The sequence below is a fragment of the Jatropha curcas genome, chromosome 3 (assembly GCF_041381405.1).
Source record: "Jatropha curcas cultivar XTBG-Jc1 chromosome 3, XTBG_Jcur_1.0, whole genome shotgun sequence".
Taxonomy (NCBI): Eukaryota; Viridiplantae; Streptophyta; class Magnoliopsida; order Malpighiales; family Euphorbiaceae; genus Jatropha; species Jatropha curcas.
The window spans coordinates 5874105-5891350 of record NC_143153.1 but is presented as its reverse complement, the minus strand read 5'-3'; the positions used below and the strand labels follow the sequence as shown (position 1 = coordinate 5891350).

Sequence of the window (17246 nt, the reverse complement as noted above, 5' to 3'; positions counted from 1 at the left end):
TTCATTATATAGGTCATCTCTTGCTTTATTATTTTTCTACATAGTTCTCTCTCTCTCTCAAAGACTTGAAGCATTCAAGATTCGTGCCAAGATTCAAGGAAGCCATCCACGTATATGTTGTCTAGTTTTTATTTCTAAACTCTTAATCTTGTTTTTTTTTTTTTTTTCATTATTCATATTGATTATGAAGTTTTATTCAAGTATTATTTAATTACTATGACGAACTAAATCCTCATAATAGGGATTTGATGTAGCTTGAATTCTTTTCCAATTTAGAATATTAGATTTACTATGACGAACTAAATCCTCATAATAGGGATTTGATGTAGCTTGAATTCTTTTCCAATTTAGAATATTAGATTTGTTTTTCTTTGTTCAAAAAATTTATTATTGCACTTAATGCTTCTAGGCAGAGTTTCTCCCCTGGATTGATTTATTTCATTAATCACTATCGGAAGAAGGGTTTTTGATATAAATAGGGTAATAAATTACATGAGAATAATAACTTGATGCGGAAGCTATATGGTTTGACTCATGGAGGGTTTTCATAAGTTAATGACCTTAGGTTATAAATTCACAAAACGAACCATAAAACTTAATGATTTAATTCATATTTGATTGCGTTATTGGAAGATAGATAATTAGACCGGATTAAAATAGTTAACAATACATCGGGAGAGCTTGTTAGTGATTTTAGGGTTATTTCCCCTACTTGAACAATTGAAATTGATTAACAAACTACTAAAATAAATTGGATAAAATTAAGTGAAATCAAAATCTGTAGTAGTTTTTAAATCCTTGATTTCTTTTCTTTAAATATTGTTGCTTGATTTCTTTATTTTTGTTCTCTTTTATTTGTTTAATTTAATTTCTTAAAATAATTCTCCTTATTACCGTTTAAATAATAATAGATTAATATAATTTTAATACTTAATATACAATCCCTTAGATACGATACTTTTGCACTCCATATTACTTGTTGCGATCCCTTAGATACGATACTTTTGCACTCTATATTACTTGTTGCGATTTAATACACTTGCAAAAATCACTCTGAGAGATGCTGTGAAACAAATAAGAGATGATGTACAATACCCTAGCCCACGGATCAAATAAGACTTTGTTCTTATTGAATAACCATTTCAAATCACACTAGTAATAGACTAATAGTATTAAAGTCCCACCCTATAATTACTCAACATAGACAAATATAGAGCAATAGGCACAGAGGAAGAAATTCCAATTCCAAATACTGCATTTAAATACCATAAGTAACTCAACAGTGAAAGAATGGGCAACCCAAGGCATTACATTTTTAATCAGAAATTAGAAAGAATACATAAATTAGTGGCACAAACCCAAATTGTACCACAGAATCCAATTCCATTGCTACAAGCAAAAGTCTACCACAGTTTCCCATTTTAATCCCTTTTTAAAAAAAAAAAAAAAAAAGAAAAAACCCGTCAGAGTACAAAGCAAGTAACAGCTCGAATACCCCGCCAGAACCTGCATTAATTTAAAAAAAAAAAAAAAAAAAAAAGCCATAAAACAACAGACTAAGTTAATAACCAAGATATAATAATAATACTAATAACTTGATAACCAAACACATCCTTCAACTTCTACGGTCAAACCTAAAACAGTCCCCAAAATAGCGTTTCACACGCCCATCCACATCTCATCTCACCTCATTTGTCAAAGTCACTAAGTACACATCTCTCTCTCGAGTCAGTTATTATTTTGATAACCTCACCCCTCCTGTCACCATCCCTTGCATAACCCTCTCTATTCCCCTACTTTCTGTCAAGTCCTACTCCTACTCCCTCTACCTACTCTGCCCCAAAATCCCATACGTGTATTGTCGCGTCACCTGATGCTGCTGCCACGTGTCTATCATTCCCTACTAATGCGTTGACCTCACCGACTCCGTCCCCAAAACTATCCAAATATTCTCCTGTCCGTTCTATCTCCCATACCCTAATCACACCCCCTGCGCATATTAGCGCGTACCCTCCGTTTATGCACCCTAACATTCCCCTTTGTGGCCTTATGTTAAACCTGCATATCTCCTGTAACGTATCCACCCGGCGCACTCTAGCGGTTCCTCGGTTATTCACTTCAATATACGCCTCGTTCCATACGTCAAAACAGCCCACTATGTTACCTCTCCTGTACTCTTCCTCATGCAATATTACCGCTTGGTTTCTTAAATCAAATGCCATTCGTCTTAAACTCGTGCATGCCACGGCCGATTCTAAGCTCGTGACTCTAACTCGGCCTACCAACTCTGTTAACTCGGTCAGTGTGTGCCAGCCTGTGACTGAGTCCGGGTCGGTCAACAACCCGCCGACGAAAGTCAGCTCTTCAGTATTACTGTCCCATATATGAAAAGCTCGGCCTGGAACTCCAGCGTGGAGGCCCACCCACCATTGTCCACGGCCCGTAAAATCCACTAATGCCCCGTCAGTCACCACGTCACCATAATGGACCCTACGTGGAGGGGCATTGCTGGTTATGATTGCCACGTGGATGTCTCCATCCAGCGTAGCAAAAACCAAGCGGGTGCTCGTTATGATTATACCCGTGACAGCGCGAGAGAAGCGGCCTAGGCGGTCACGGTGCTGGGGACGGAAGGTGCGAGTGTGGTGGCGCGTGCGGAGATCGAACAAGCGGACAGCACCATCTGAGAAGCCACAAGCTAGATGATAGTCGGAGAGAGCAAGGCAACGGCAAATGAGAGCGTCAGGATCATTAGGGTCATCAACATCTGCTGGATCAAAATGAAGATTAAAATGAGATGATGTGCGGGTACGGAAATTCCTCGCCGTCCGGTGACGGTAAATGTACTCGTCACGCCAGGTGTCGTGTAAGAGATGGGTACGACCCCAGATACGGCGAGTGAGGCGACGCCACAGCATATCTGAACGTGATACGGCTCGCCACGTAGAACAGACCTAAAAAAAGAAAAACACGTAGACATTAAGCAAACGATCGCCATGCATGCACGAACCCTCATAAATACAAAGTGAACATGCATATACAATGATATAGAACAAACTAATGGTTCTTTTTACTGTTATTTAATGCAAAAACAATAATTATATTTTACATTGAAATTCTTATAACTTGAGCACTTTTAAATTTTTATATCGAATTAAGATTCTCTTTCTATTTTTTTTTATCAATTTTTATGGGTATCTTTACACTTTTCTATATGAAATTAAGAAATTAATCTTGTTTTTGAATTATCCGAGCGTGTGATCTTACCATATGAACTGTTGTATGATACTACAGACTTAGATCATGTCATCTGATTTGTGAACAGGAAATAAAATAACGGATGTTCATGTGAATGTTTAGTAAAAGAAAGGAGACAAGGTTTTTAGGTTAATTAAATAAAAATTGTGAAAGTACTTCAACATGGCAAGCAGGGTCGAGAGAGAGAGGGAGAAGGGTTTTTGGTTCAGATGTCAGAATCTGAGAAGAAGTCAGAATTCTAAATAAAGAAAAGAAAAGAAGGGAAAGAGCGAATGAGGTTGTCTTGTAGCAAAGACAAAGACATGGAAGCAAGTGGGTACAGAAAAAGGAAAATATGATAAAACGCATCGCTTCTACATATCCTACTATCAGGGAGACTATGACAACTCCCTTCTTTATTGTTACTACAAGAAGATTTTGTTATTATTCAATCCAAAATAGCCACAAGATAAGTACACAAAGTACAATGCGACATCTACACACAATCTTTCCAACACAGAGATAAAACAAACAAGCAAGAAAAGACAAGTTTTTATTTAAAAAAAAAAATAGTAGGTGAAGAAGAAGACCAGAAGACGCCAAAGACTGATTAGCTGTTGTCCAACCAAATTTATATTTTAAATTAAAGAAAAATACAAAAATGTATAAAAACATAGGATTACAAGTTGAGGAGAAGCGTGCTTTCCCACAATATTTCTCTTTCTCTCTCTTTCATTTCCAAGAAAGGGTTGCCCAAAGGCCTGTCTCGTTAAAAGAAGCGAATCTATATATCTTCCCCTAGCTTACCTTTTTCTGCTATTTCTTTGACTCACTTCTCAACTTCTACTACTTCCTCTACATACCTAAAGTATGCACAGTGCTGTATAATTTTTATTTTTTTAAAAAAAAGTATAATAATGTGAAGAAAGAACCTCGAGAGTCATACAAAGAAATAAAAGAAAAAAACAAAAAAGAAGTCACCAACTGACTCTACTCTGGAGCTGATGCAGCGAGAACAACTTATTTATTTATCTCTGAAATGACAAGGAGACGTCAGTTTATAAAACAAGCATTGGGCTCCATGTGCTTTTTGGCATTGCACATGCTGGCTTTTGACCACACAACAATCAATTTTGCAACTTCTCTTATTTTTAAAAGCCTAATGGGGAGGGAGGAACTAATTATTTTTGTTATATATATATATATATTTTTTTTTTTTCTTTTCTTTTCTTTCTAAATAATTGTCTTATTTGTCACATTCTTTTTAACACTTTCCCTTCTTTTTTCTTTTTTTTTTAATTGTTATAAAATTTTCTTTTCTAGTATCAGTTACTTTTGTTACTTGATATTCTTTTTCACTTTCTCTTTGGCCTCTAATGAAAACAATTATTTGAATATAAAAAAGGGGTATTTTTCATTATTAGAGAAACTAAAGCACTAAACCACAATTTCAAGAAACATATTAACTTAATTAACAGTTTAATTTCATTTTCCATTTAAAGAAAAAAGAAAAGATATTACAATATTGTAGAATATTCTAAATATGGGAAAAAATATGAATAACATAGTAGTTTAGAAATGTTAATATGAGAAAAAGACAAATATATTAAGAGAGAGAGAGAGAGAGAGAGAGAGAGGTAAGAATAAGACATAAAAGAAGAAGATCTTGCTTTGCTAGCTTAGACACTTTCCTTAAATCATGCTATATAATATAAACTCGAACACAGGCAACTTAAAAGTGAGCTTAAAATTTCTTATCCACATTTTAAGTTTAGAAAAGTACAAATAGATGGATTTTGTAAAGAGCTAAGAAAGTTCAGTCAAAAAGGGAAGGGAGGGATTCTAGACCTTAAAAAGGCTCATGCCAAGAAAGGGAAAGGGAAAGAGAAAGAGAAAGGGAAATGCAACCCCAAAAAAGCCCTTTTCCTCAAGATTTGAAAAGGGGAACAAAAATAGAATCTCTGTAATGGCAAAAGCCAAGGAAATCAAATGTGATTAAAAATTTTGCGAGAAATGATAATTAAAAAAAAAAAAAGAAAGAAAATTTAGTTAGAAATGGACCCATAAAAGAAATAAAGTAGTTTCAGTTTCATTTTTCATACCTCCTTGGATACTCATATACATCCAAACCCATTACAATGTCAGCATTTCTTCAGTTTCCAAAACTTTGTATTAATTGAAATGAAAATCAGCAAAAGAATCTAAAATCATAATATCAAAATTGGATTTTGTAAAATTACAGCTCCTTGCAGGGCCCCAACACACCACTTTGACTAGACCAAGATTTTGTCTATTCTTGGAGCAATAGATGCATGCATATAAATTACGAAAATAAAATAACAAAATAAAATATTTCTATTGGCTATCTCTCTCTTTAACTGACTGTCAAGATCATTTTTGTTAATTGTTAAAATAAACCCATTAATCTTTATATATTTTATAAAGAAAGTGAATAATATAGTGAGTATATGTATATATAAAAAGAACTAAAAGGATCAAGAAACAACAGGCACCTGAAAAACATTAGCGAGGGCCTGAGCTGCGGCGAGACGGCCAAGAATGCGAGAAGCATCAATGGCCACCTGAGCAGCAAGGGCTTCTACAAATGGCTCAGGCCAAACCTCGTTAATGGCACGTGGACGAGTCCTTGATGGCCCTTCATATTCACCTGCTCTGCTGCTTCCTGCACCATAATGACGACCGCTGCCATTTCCATTGCCATCTTCAGATGAGGAAGAAGAAGACATTTAAAAATTAATCAATCTAAGAATATATAACGAGGGAAAGAAAGAAAAAAGATATGGGCTGCAAAGAAACAAGGACAAAAAGGTGTAGATAAAGACGCAGGATGAGGGTCCCAAAAGAGGGTGTTTGATATATATAGTATTATATGTTTTTTTTTCTTTCTTGAAAGTGCCATTACAATATTATAATTATAATATGTTTTTTTATTGTTTATAATAAAATAAAATAGTAAGCTATTTTTCTAAAGGACTAGTTGAATAGTACGTAATACGTATATATACATTGGCGTTAAGTTAACATTGATTAATTTTTATAAAAGAATTTCATTTTATAATATCCGTGATGTTTGAAATTTCATATCTTTTAAAAAAATTATTAAATTTATTTAAATTATAATAAATTATTCAGTAAATTAATTATATTGTTATTAATTTAATATTAATTTTTAATGAAATTATGAAAATTGAAGTGATAATTATTGTTCATACAGGATAAATATAGAAAAAAAGATTTATTACTCCTTAAAATCACAAATGTGACAAGTATTTTGAAACAAACTATTTTATCGAATATGACAAGTATTATGAAACAGAGATAATAAATATTTTATAATATTTAATAATTTCATTTCAGTAATAAATTTACAAATTATTCTAAACGAATTTCAAGACATTTATAACTAAGAGAAAAATACTTATAAGAGGAATAGCTATGAACACCGAAAGAATATTAATTTTACATTCAAAATAAAACTTATTTATAGTAAAATAACATTCTTCATTAAATTATATGCAATTAATAAATTCTCTTTCTTGATAATTTTAAAAAGACTCTCCTCCACGTTGAGATAATAGATTATAAATCCTCTTTCCAATCCGTTTTGTTTGCATAGTTTGATAAAACACGCATATTTAGAATTTAGTCAATAAAAGTTATTTTTTCCTTTTTACTCTTAACTCATTAAAATATTAAAAAAAATTTCGTTCAATGAACAATAATAAATGTTATTATGAAAAAAATAATTATTTATATATCTAAATTTAAAAACCTTGTAAACATTTTAGGCATCCAAAAAATAAATAACAAATAAAAAAAATGAGATGGAGAGAATAATATTTTTTACAATGCACTCAATAATATTAAAGTTCTAACTAATCAATAAGAAACAAGAACTCATCCTTACCAACTAAATTAAATATGTCGAAATATAGTTATTTAATTAATGTATGTGTATATATATTATATGTATGTTTGTATGGAAATAATATATGGCAAAATATATAAATTTATCTATGTACTCTATAAAAAAATTGTGGCACTTTAAATTTAGTGAGAGAACTATTATGCTTGTGAAATTATATATTTTGATAACATTAATTATATCCCTTTTCATACTACTGATAACATTTTTTTTATATTCTAAAAATTGTACTAACCACACATTAAGTAAATATTTTACAGATTATTTTTAAACTTTTTAAATATTTAATAAGTATTTAATCAATCAAATTTTATCGTTCAAATTTTTAATAATATAATATTTACAAGTCAAAATATTTAATGATAGAATTTTATAAATTAAAATATACGATAACATATGCATAATTATTGTGTATTGTATGGTACTGGGGGGATGGGGTTTTTTGGGTTTTGGGAAAGGTTTCCAACTCTGCAAAGACGGCGGTGGATAAGGTTCGGTATGTTTAGGTTTTATGGAAGGGAGTGAGAGAGAGGCATTGTATTAACTATGGTGTTTACAGGTGTTTTATTACAGGTGCATGTTATAATTTCTTTGGACCAACCTATATTATCTAATTATATTTTTAACGAGTGTGGTTCATAGTTGAAATTATGGTCAGATAGAATTGTTAGAATACATGTACATGTTGGGGTTTTGTCTAAACCTGCCTTCACTGCAAGCTCACTGGAACCCCTAGACTTTTTACAGGTCAAATGGTTTAATGTTCCAAATTTCAGTTGCCCATGTTAAAAAGGATTTTGTCTTCTTTTTTTATTTTTACTTATTGAAAAGTGAAAACAGAACAAGATTTTGTCTACATTTTTAGTTTTTATGGAAAAAAAATCACTGAGCACGTAAATTCACTCGTCAGTTTTATTGCATAATTTTACAGTACTTTCAATTCTCACGGTGACTCGTTAAATCTTCAAGTTATAATATTATATCTATTAAAAATTTTAACTTAAAAATTATTTTATCTAATATTTTAATTTATAAAATTAGATGAATTAAATATATATTAAATAATTAAAAAAATATAAAAATTATTACTTAAAAAAATTATGCTAATTACGTATCAAATTAATATTTTACATACATACAATAAAAAGTTTCAAAAAAAATTTATTGATATTATTAAAATTTATAAATTGAAGGGCACATAGATTATTCATAAATTTTAGAGTTTGATAGAATTAAAATTACAAAGTTCATAAATAAATTTATCTATTTAACCATTAAAAATTTAACGATTAAACAAGATTCATATTTCATTAGAATCTAGGCAACTAAAAATTATTTCAATGAGTTGTTAAAAATAATTTCTAACATTTTAATTTAAATGCTATCTCCGTTCTATTTCAAGTCTCACTTTATAAAATTTTTTTTATTCCACTTTATTTGTCATTCCAAAAAAAAAAAAAAAGAAAGAATAACAAAATAATTGTTATTTTAATATTTAAAAAATATCTTAAAATATACTTAAATTGTATAAAGATATCACTAATTTAAAGCATTTTACCACTGATGATTTAAAATTTCCATTGAAATGCATAAACTTCATATCTTTAAGTATTAGGTTTGACCCTTCAAAAAAATTTTTTTTTCCCATTCCTCATTATATACCATGAATATTATATATTCTGCACTATTAATAGGAATACATATTACATGACTCTTCAATTCTTAACAACAAGCTAATAGCTATAAAAATAATTTCCTTATTTCACTTCATATATCATTTGAGAAGGTGAAGGATACATTAATTATTTTTTTATAATTTTATTTTTATCTCTTGGTATTTCTGTAACAATTATTTAAAAAGCTATTATTGATATAATTTAATCAAATATAATTACTTTTTGAGAAAAATATTCTTAGGGTTTGCAAAATATAATCAGTCCGTCCCTAACTTTTTAAAATACACTAAAACGTATCTATAGTTTACTTTCATCAGACTATAAGGTCCTTCCGTCTAATTTTTACATTTTCTCTGTTAAGTATCTTATGAAATGACAAAAATATAGCCTTTTTATTTTTAAAAACACAAAGACATACTAGTTGTATTTTTCCAACCATAGAGATTGTAGTGTAATTTTTTTGATATAATATTTTAGTATCTCTCCCTTGAACTCTGTGTTTTCTTATTGACGTAACAGAAAAGATGCAAAAATTGAACAGAATGACCTAGTAGTGTAACGGAAGAAAAATATAAGAAAGATTTGTGTATTTTAAAAAAGATATGGACAGATTAATTGTATTTTGCAAGTCACAGAGATCGTACTGTATTTTTCCCTTATTTTTTTATAATTGAAGTTTTTAATAATTTTTAAATGAGAAAATTACAGAACGATCCCTGTAATTTGCGAAATACAACTAGGTCATCTATGTCTTTTAGGAAATAGACTAAAATATTCTTATAGTTTACTTCCATCATACTATAAGGTTCTTTCATCCAATTTTTACATTTTTTCCATTAATTACCTTATAAAATGATGAAAATACCCATTTTATTTTTAAAAATACAAGAAGAGACTAATTGCATTTTTCAAATCATAGTAACTGTATTATGATTTTCTGTTATAATATTTTACTTTCTCTGCTTTAAAATCTATGTTTTCTTATTGACTTAATAGAAAAGATCAAAAAATTAGACAGAATGACCGTATAGTGTAACAGAAAAAAAAATATAAGAACAAATTAATATATTAAAAAAAAAAGAACGGACTAGTTATATTTTGCAAATCAAAAGGATTGTACTATAATTTTCCCTCTTTAAATTTATATACCTTAAACTAGACATGACCTTTGTTTGGTTTCATAATGGAACCGAATCATACTTGAATTGGTCAAATTGGCACTGATGTGGTCTATAGTTCTTGGTTCCAAACTATAACCGAAACGGCTTAATTAAAGTTTGGTTCTAATTTTTCATTTTTTAAAACCATGAAAAACATATTTTTAATATTTTATTATTAATTTTTGAAACCAATTTTAAGAATTTTTATTAAATTGATTTAATTTTTTCCAATATTAATATTTATTATTATTATCATTATTTATTCAAGCTATAAATCTAAAAAGGAATTTTAAAAAGTTGGAAATAAATTATCTAATTTCGGTTTCAAATCGAAACCGACAATTTTAAAACCGACAATTGAGATGGAATAAAGAAATAACCACCATACATAATATGAAGTGTATTTGGTTTGAGAAAATAGCAAGACATACATAATTAAAAAAAGAAAAGGGGAAAAAGAAAGAAAAAAGGTTGTAACTTATTGGCATATATATGTTTGTATTTAAAGAAAAACTTTTTGATAGTCTAATGGAAAAAGATAATTGATTTTGACTTTAGCGGACAAAGAGAGAGTTTACAAGAACAAAATCAAGCGTGAAGCTGATGTCCCCCAACTCACCCACTCCACATCATTCCTGATCATTATTTTCTTCTACTTAACCATGGTTTGTATTAAGATTTTGATTTCTTTCTCAATTTTATTTCTTTTTCACTAATTCTTGTTTTATTTAATTTCTCCAATAATGTAAATTCTAGATTTTTTGAAGTAATTCTGAATTTCATGGCCTTATAATAAGGTTTGCTATGTACAGTTTGTCTAAAGTTGTAGTTTACTCCGGCTTGTTCAACTCCGTTGATACAGTATATTTTTTTTTAAAAAATAAAAATAATACTGCACCGATTTATATCAATGTTCATATCTAATTTTACTATTGTATTTATCAATAAACAACAACTTTTAGGACAGTATTTAGCAATTTAACTATAGTAAAAAATACCAACTCTGTTGATTATAATGTTTTGGTTGGTAATGTAATATTTATAGAACCATTTAGAAGTGGGGGAAATATTTCATGAAACAATATTTCCATTAACATTTAATGAATTTTGCTTTAAAAAATTATATAAATAATTGATAACTAATAGTTAATATTTAACAACTAATAAAACAATTGACTGTAATTACAACCGCTAAAAACTATTAAAACAGTTAACATTGCTGAACATGACCATAACGTAGTTTTACTATTTTCTATATAATGACTAATATATACTTTGATTTATTTGTTCAATTTCTCTATGAGAAGACCAGTGGATAATTATTTTTATCTATTTTTTTAGATATAATAAATTAATTGCAAATCATATTTAAATAAAAAATTTTATTTTTTTATTAATTTAATTAAAAGGCTCAATAGATCGAAATAACATAAAAAACTACATAATAAAAGGTAACATTCTTATCAAATTAACGAAAGTTATTATTGTTAAGAGGACTCGAACTCACTCTTCGTATCAGTAAAAAGGTTAACATGATCAAATTTGGTGGGCATGAAATTAGAATTTTGTGTATAAAGTATTTTATTTAGTGCATCCAACAAATAAAAGATTAAGATAATGATGATAATTTATTAAGAAAATTATAAATTATTTAAAATTTGGATAAATATGTGACTACCAATGTTTGGCAACTAAAGTAATCTGCAAAAAGAGTTCCTGTCTCTACGTATGATTTCATTTTAACATAAAAAGACTAATTACGCGTGGACCAAATCAAACGATCTTTATTCTTCAACCAACTACCTCTATCCGAATTGAAATTCCACAATTGATTTCACGTCAACAGTAGTCAAGGTCAAATATGATTATAATTTACGTAAATGCATTAAAAAATAATTTGATTGAAAAATAAATTGTATTAAAAAAGAAAAGTAGTAAAGTTGTAAAATTTCCACCCTCCAACTACCTCCTTGGCCCAATGAAATCTTAGCTAAGATCTCTCCAACTAACTTTTAAATATTTTATATATTAATTAATGTAAAAATCTAAAAAGCAATGTACCATTAAATTATTATTAATTAAATAATAATTGAACTAAAACATTATAAACCCAACCGAATCAATTTGATTTTTAGTTTTTGACTTTATTTTTTTTTTTAAATTTGATTTTCATGATCCTACATATTTTTTTTTTCTTATATATACTAAAAATAATGTGAAGGAGAAAAGTTTAATCAAATTGAACTAACCGGTTTAATTTATTTCATCGAATTTTGATCAACTTTGTTCACGAGTAGAATCAACTTGAAAAATCAAAACCCTTGTTTGAAAAAGAAAAAATGAAAAATAATAAGGAATTATCGACTTTCTTTCCATAACTATTTTCCACTCTTATATTTGAATATGATGTTATTTTTCTTCATTTGGAAACGGTAAAATTTTAGAGAAAAGAAAATATTATTATTAAAAATTAACAATTATATCATCAATTAAATAATATGAGATTTACGAAATTGTTAAAATTTATTAATTAATTTTGGATGTTTGAATAATTTAATAAAAATGAGAAAATTTTGACTTTTTTTCATAATTGAAATGAAAAATAAGTGAAATATTACTTTATTAAATATTTTCCTCTAATTTCTCAAAATTTTGTTTCAGGTCCCAAACAAGGGAAAATATTCTTGTCTACTCTCATCCAAGCAAAGGATAAGAGTCACCATTTTTCCTATGAACATGTCAAGCTACATAATGATATCTAAAGCAAAATTAATTAGATATCTCAAGTTTGATTCTTGCTAAAGATAAAATATTAATTACACATGTTAATCCTAATCATGTATCCCTAGATTTGCCTCATTCTTTCTTAGTAAAAAATCATTTGGTTTGATGGTAGAATGTTCTAATTTTATTTTTTTCTTTCACAATGATAGCCATTGTTGCGAAAACACTGTGATGATCTTCTTCTTTTCTTTCCTTTTTTTTCTCCCCTCCTTCGAAACAAACCAGCAAAAATTCCTCACAGAAGAGGGATTGGTTTAGTAATGTCTGTTGACCTAGAATAAGGGTTTCTTTATGACCGGAATTGATTGGGGAAGACGATGATGTGTTAATTAATAGCATTGAATGGTTGTAATGCAGCAGAGAAAAAACCTGTGGGCAGTGGGTTTGGAAGAAAAAGTACAGTAATGCATCTCCTTTTTAGTGGGTACTGTCAGGCTAGTCTAGTTTCCTAAAATCTGCCAGAATCTATTTACGATACTGAACCTATAAACACATATAGCTATAGGCTTTGTTTGTTAGATTCTTTAAATCCACGCAATGGATCTTTTGAAAAGGATATCAATGTGGTGGGGCTCACCTACCATTACTATTTCTTCATCATCTACATCACTACATGTACCAGAACAACCACAGTACTTCTCCTTCGTTGTTCTTTTTTTTTTTTATTATTGTTACTATTTTTTCTTGTTTTGTTTTTTTTTCCAGATGTATTTTAATTAATTTTGCCTTGTTGAATTAGTTTAAGGCTTGCTTGAAGTTAACGAATGAAGCTCGAACTGTCTGTTTTTTGAAGTTAATGAATTGAGCTCCTACTCTGTCTGTTTATTAAATGAACTCGATAGCCTAGCTTGAGCCAAACTTAATAAGTTTATTAAACAAGTTTTCAAATGAGCTTTTATTAAACCAAGCCGAGTTGCAGCTCTCAGCTCTCAGCTCATTTACCGTCTTAATATAGAAATACATAACTCTTAGAATAGACCGTAAATGCTTAACTTGAAAAAACTCGTTTGAATTCGTTATATAAACTTAATAAGTTAAACTCAAACCTATATTTATCGAACACGTTTAATAAAGGAACAGTGTTCGAGCTCGATTCATTAACTTTGTAGCTAGCTTGTAAACAAGTTGTAAACGAGTTATTTATTTTTATGAAATTGGGACTAATGTGCTCCCAACTGGTTTTAGGTGCGTCTCGAAACCACCATTATGGTCGGATTCCAGACTAATTTTTACTGGTCAGTTCTAGTTCGAAACGGTTTGATGGCACCTCTAGTCCTGGGAGTGGCAACTTTAAGCTACACAGAGAAGGTGTTAGGCCATTGGTTTAGATAGATATCAATCTTAATGCATAAATGTCCATTGTTCAGATTGATTCGGTTTGAAAACTTATCCAAATTAAATCTTAAACACAATTTATAAAAAGTTAAAAATTGAACCATACCATCAAAGGTGCTCAAGTTGATCAAACCTATAAATGCGGTTTGATCAAACCATACAGACTTGGTCAGAGCTAATAATCCAGTGATCATTATGTCTTGGGGTATAGGAGGTCAGGAATAAAGTAAGTGTGATACTCCTGCTGTATGAACAATATTTAGAATTAACCTTTGTTCAGAAATGAACTCTCTTTCTTGTATGCAGGAAATACAAAGGCAACATAGACTTACAACATGGTTTTGTGCAGTACATTAGAATTTACTATGTTCCCCAAATTTGGGATTTTGAGTTTCAGCTCAGGTCTGCCATTGGTGCATTTGGTCACATCCACAAATAAATCCAGAATTTAACCATTGTTGATATTAACTATTTTGCTTGCTTTTATACAATAGAAAAATACTCGATGATGACAACTTACATCTTAATTTGAATCCTTAAGTCGTTTAAAATGCTCTCTGCAGCTTCTAAACCAATCCGTGTGAGCTCTTAGCTATTCATGAATATCGCTGCTAAGATCTCCCCATCGAACATTGTGTTTTGCTGCAAGATAATATGCTCCAACCGGACCTCTGCTACCATAGGGGTAAAGCTCTGGAATAATTTTCTTTTCCTCGAGCTCCTTTAACAACGGAGTGAAAAGTGCCCATGCAGCATCAAGCTCGTCACTTCTGATGAACAACCTTCGCTCTCCTTCTATTGCATCTAAAAGCAGCCTCTCATATGCATCTGGTATTTCTCTTGTATACCTTCATATTCAATCACAAGTGTCAATTACCTTGAGGAAAAAAGATGCAAGTCATAAGACTATCAGAGGAAAAAAAAAAAAAAAAAGCTGAAAATGGAACTCTTTTTTACGACTCTCATTAGGACAATAATGTTGCCTTTACAGTTAAAAATTACCTCAAATTTGCCTGAAAACTATTTAAGGATGATGGGCCTTGGTGCAATGGTATTATGGGAAGATAGCTCCATTGTGATTAGAGGTTCAAAAACTACTATAGAAAAAAAGCCGAAAAAAGCAACTCCCTTTTGTTTCTCATTAGGACATAATGCTGCTTTACAGTAAAACGTCATCTCAAAATTAGCAAAAAAAACTATAGAAGGATGGGACTTGTGCAATGGTATTATGGTAAGATAGCTCCATTGAGATTAGAGGTTCAAACCCCAAGGGGAAGGTTGTATACATCTAAGCTTCCCCCAATGCCACAATGATAGAATCTTAAATGAAGCTTAGATATGCCTATTTCAAGCGTCAAGTAATTCATATCACAAATTTAGGTTGGTAAATAATTAGAGTATTGACATAATCTCTGCAGATCATCTCTATGTAAATATCGTACCTTGCTCGGTATAGCAAATTTAGGTCACTGCGATCTAATCTCATTCCAAGACCAGGAACTTTGTTGTTAATCTTCAGATATATAGCTTCATCAGGTTGTACACGGAGTACAAGCTCATTTGTGGCCTTATCTAAATCGGTTCCAAAATTCCGCTTGTACAAGTTACCCGGGACATGTCTGAACTGCACTCTGATCTCTGCTCTGGATTTCCATCAGAACATCTCTAGGTCATGAGATCACTTATATCCCATCATGTGATGACAGTAATGAAGAAGGCATGATCCTAGTTAGAATTTCTACCTACCGCTTAGTGTGAAGAGCTTTGCCTGCTTTCATAAGAAAAGGAACTCCATCCCATCTGGCATTATTAATGAAAAGAGCTGCAGCTGCAAATGTTGGTGTAAGACTATCCTTTGGCACAGTTGGATCATCTGTATAAGCAGGGTATGATTTACCACCCTTGCTGTGACCCTTATATTGGCCAACAATCACATCTTCAAGTTGGAGTGGTTTCGTTGACCTCAAAACCTTAACCTGAATCAACCAACCTCATCAAGTCATCATATTAATGATCAATTCATAATAATTGCAAGGTGAAAAAAAAAAACTCTTGATTCTAAATACCTTTTCATTTCTAATGTCCTCAGCATCCAAGCTAACGGGGGTCTCCATCGCAAACAATGCTAGTATTTGTAGCAGATGGTTTTGCATTATATCTCGTATAATTCCATAGTTATCAAAGTATCTGCCCAAATGAATGAACAAACAAACTTCAAGAATTCCATACCTAAGGAAACAGTCTTATTTTAACAATGTTATATCACCTTGTAACGTAGGTCACTCACCCTCCACGTCCCTCTGTACCAAAATCTTCAGAAAAGATCAGTTGCACATTGCGGATATAGTTTCTTGACCATAAAGGCTCAAAAACAAGATTTGAGAAACGAAGTACTGATAGATTCTCAACAAGCTCCTTGCCTAGGTAATGATCAATCCTAAAAAAATTTTAACATAAATAGAATTGTCCCTCCAATTATTATGAATATATTCTAATGAATGGCAACTCAGCAAAATGAACCTGAATATTTGATCTTCAGCCAGATACTGCTTCAAAGATCTGGTTAACTCCCCAGATGACTCTGAGTCACGACCAAATGGCTTCTCAACAATTACCCTAGTCCACCCATTCACTGAAGAAGCTCTAAGGCTAGCACATCTCACCACATCCACAAATATGTTTGGAGGGATTGATAAGTAAAACAGTCTATTTGACAATTTTCCAGCCTAAAAAGGAGCATTTCGTTTAATAATCAGTTTGCTTCTTTATTGAGGCATTGCCATCAAATGAGAAAATGCTCATCTTTTGTGTCCTAAATCATGGATTTGGAGTCTCCTGTTAGTGCAAACATGATCTATTGCATAATCTCAACTATTAAAATTCAAGATGAACAATTGAGAATTCTTTTCAAACAATTTTATATTTCAGAAAATTAGTAGTTATTCATTAGATGATATACCTTAACAATTCATTTCGAAATTTGAGTACCCAGTGAAGATAGAATCAGCATAATAACTCATGTTTACACAAATGTAACTCATTTCATGATAAATATATAATGAAATAGCTGATGCAGGGCAATGGCATGTGTTCATCACATGACCTGAG

General features: G+C 30.6%; 2 protein-coding genes across 2 annotated transcripts; both read right to left on the bottom strand.

Annotated features, from left to right (window-relative positions):
• Positions 1–1283: 1283 nt before the first annotated feature.
• On the bottom strand, positions 1284–6096 carry SAP (Transducin/WD40 repeat-like superfamily protein). Its single transcript, XM_012226136.4, has 2 exons — positions 5751–6096; positions 1284–2954 (listed from the first exon to the last, which is right to left on the bottom strand). Exons 1-2 carry the CDS (start codon positions 5982–5984, stop codon positions 1830–1832), a joined length of 1359 nt encoding a protein of 452 aa, XP_012081526.1. The 5' UTR covers positions 5985–6096; the 3' UTR covers positions 1284–1829.
• Positions 6097–14396: 8300 nt separating this feature from the next.
• LOC105641505 (glucose-6-phosphate 1-dehydrogenase, chloroplastic) lies at positions 14397–16864 on the bottom strand (the record flags this gene model as incomplete). The annotated part of the gene is given in 6 exon segments (XM_089719679.1): positions 14397–14986; positions 15581–15781; positions 15885–16114; positions 16205–16325; positions 16426–16575; positions 16659–16864. Coding segments are annotated over 6 exon segments (1164 nt in total), but the record flags the coding sequence as incomplete, so codon positions are not given.
• Positions 16865–17246: the final 382 nt, after the last annotated feature.

Bases quoted from the DNA above. Each gene is read 5' to 3' on its own strand.
- SAP (XM_012226136.4), bottom strand. From the start codon at position 5,984: ATGTCTTCTTCTTCCTCATCTGAAGATGGCAATGGAAATGGCAGCGGT. The intron at 2,955-5,750 runs GTGCCTGTTGTT...TTCTTTTTTTAG, and splicing joins CCCTCGCTAATGTTTTTCAG to GTCTGTTCTACGTGGCGAGC.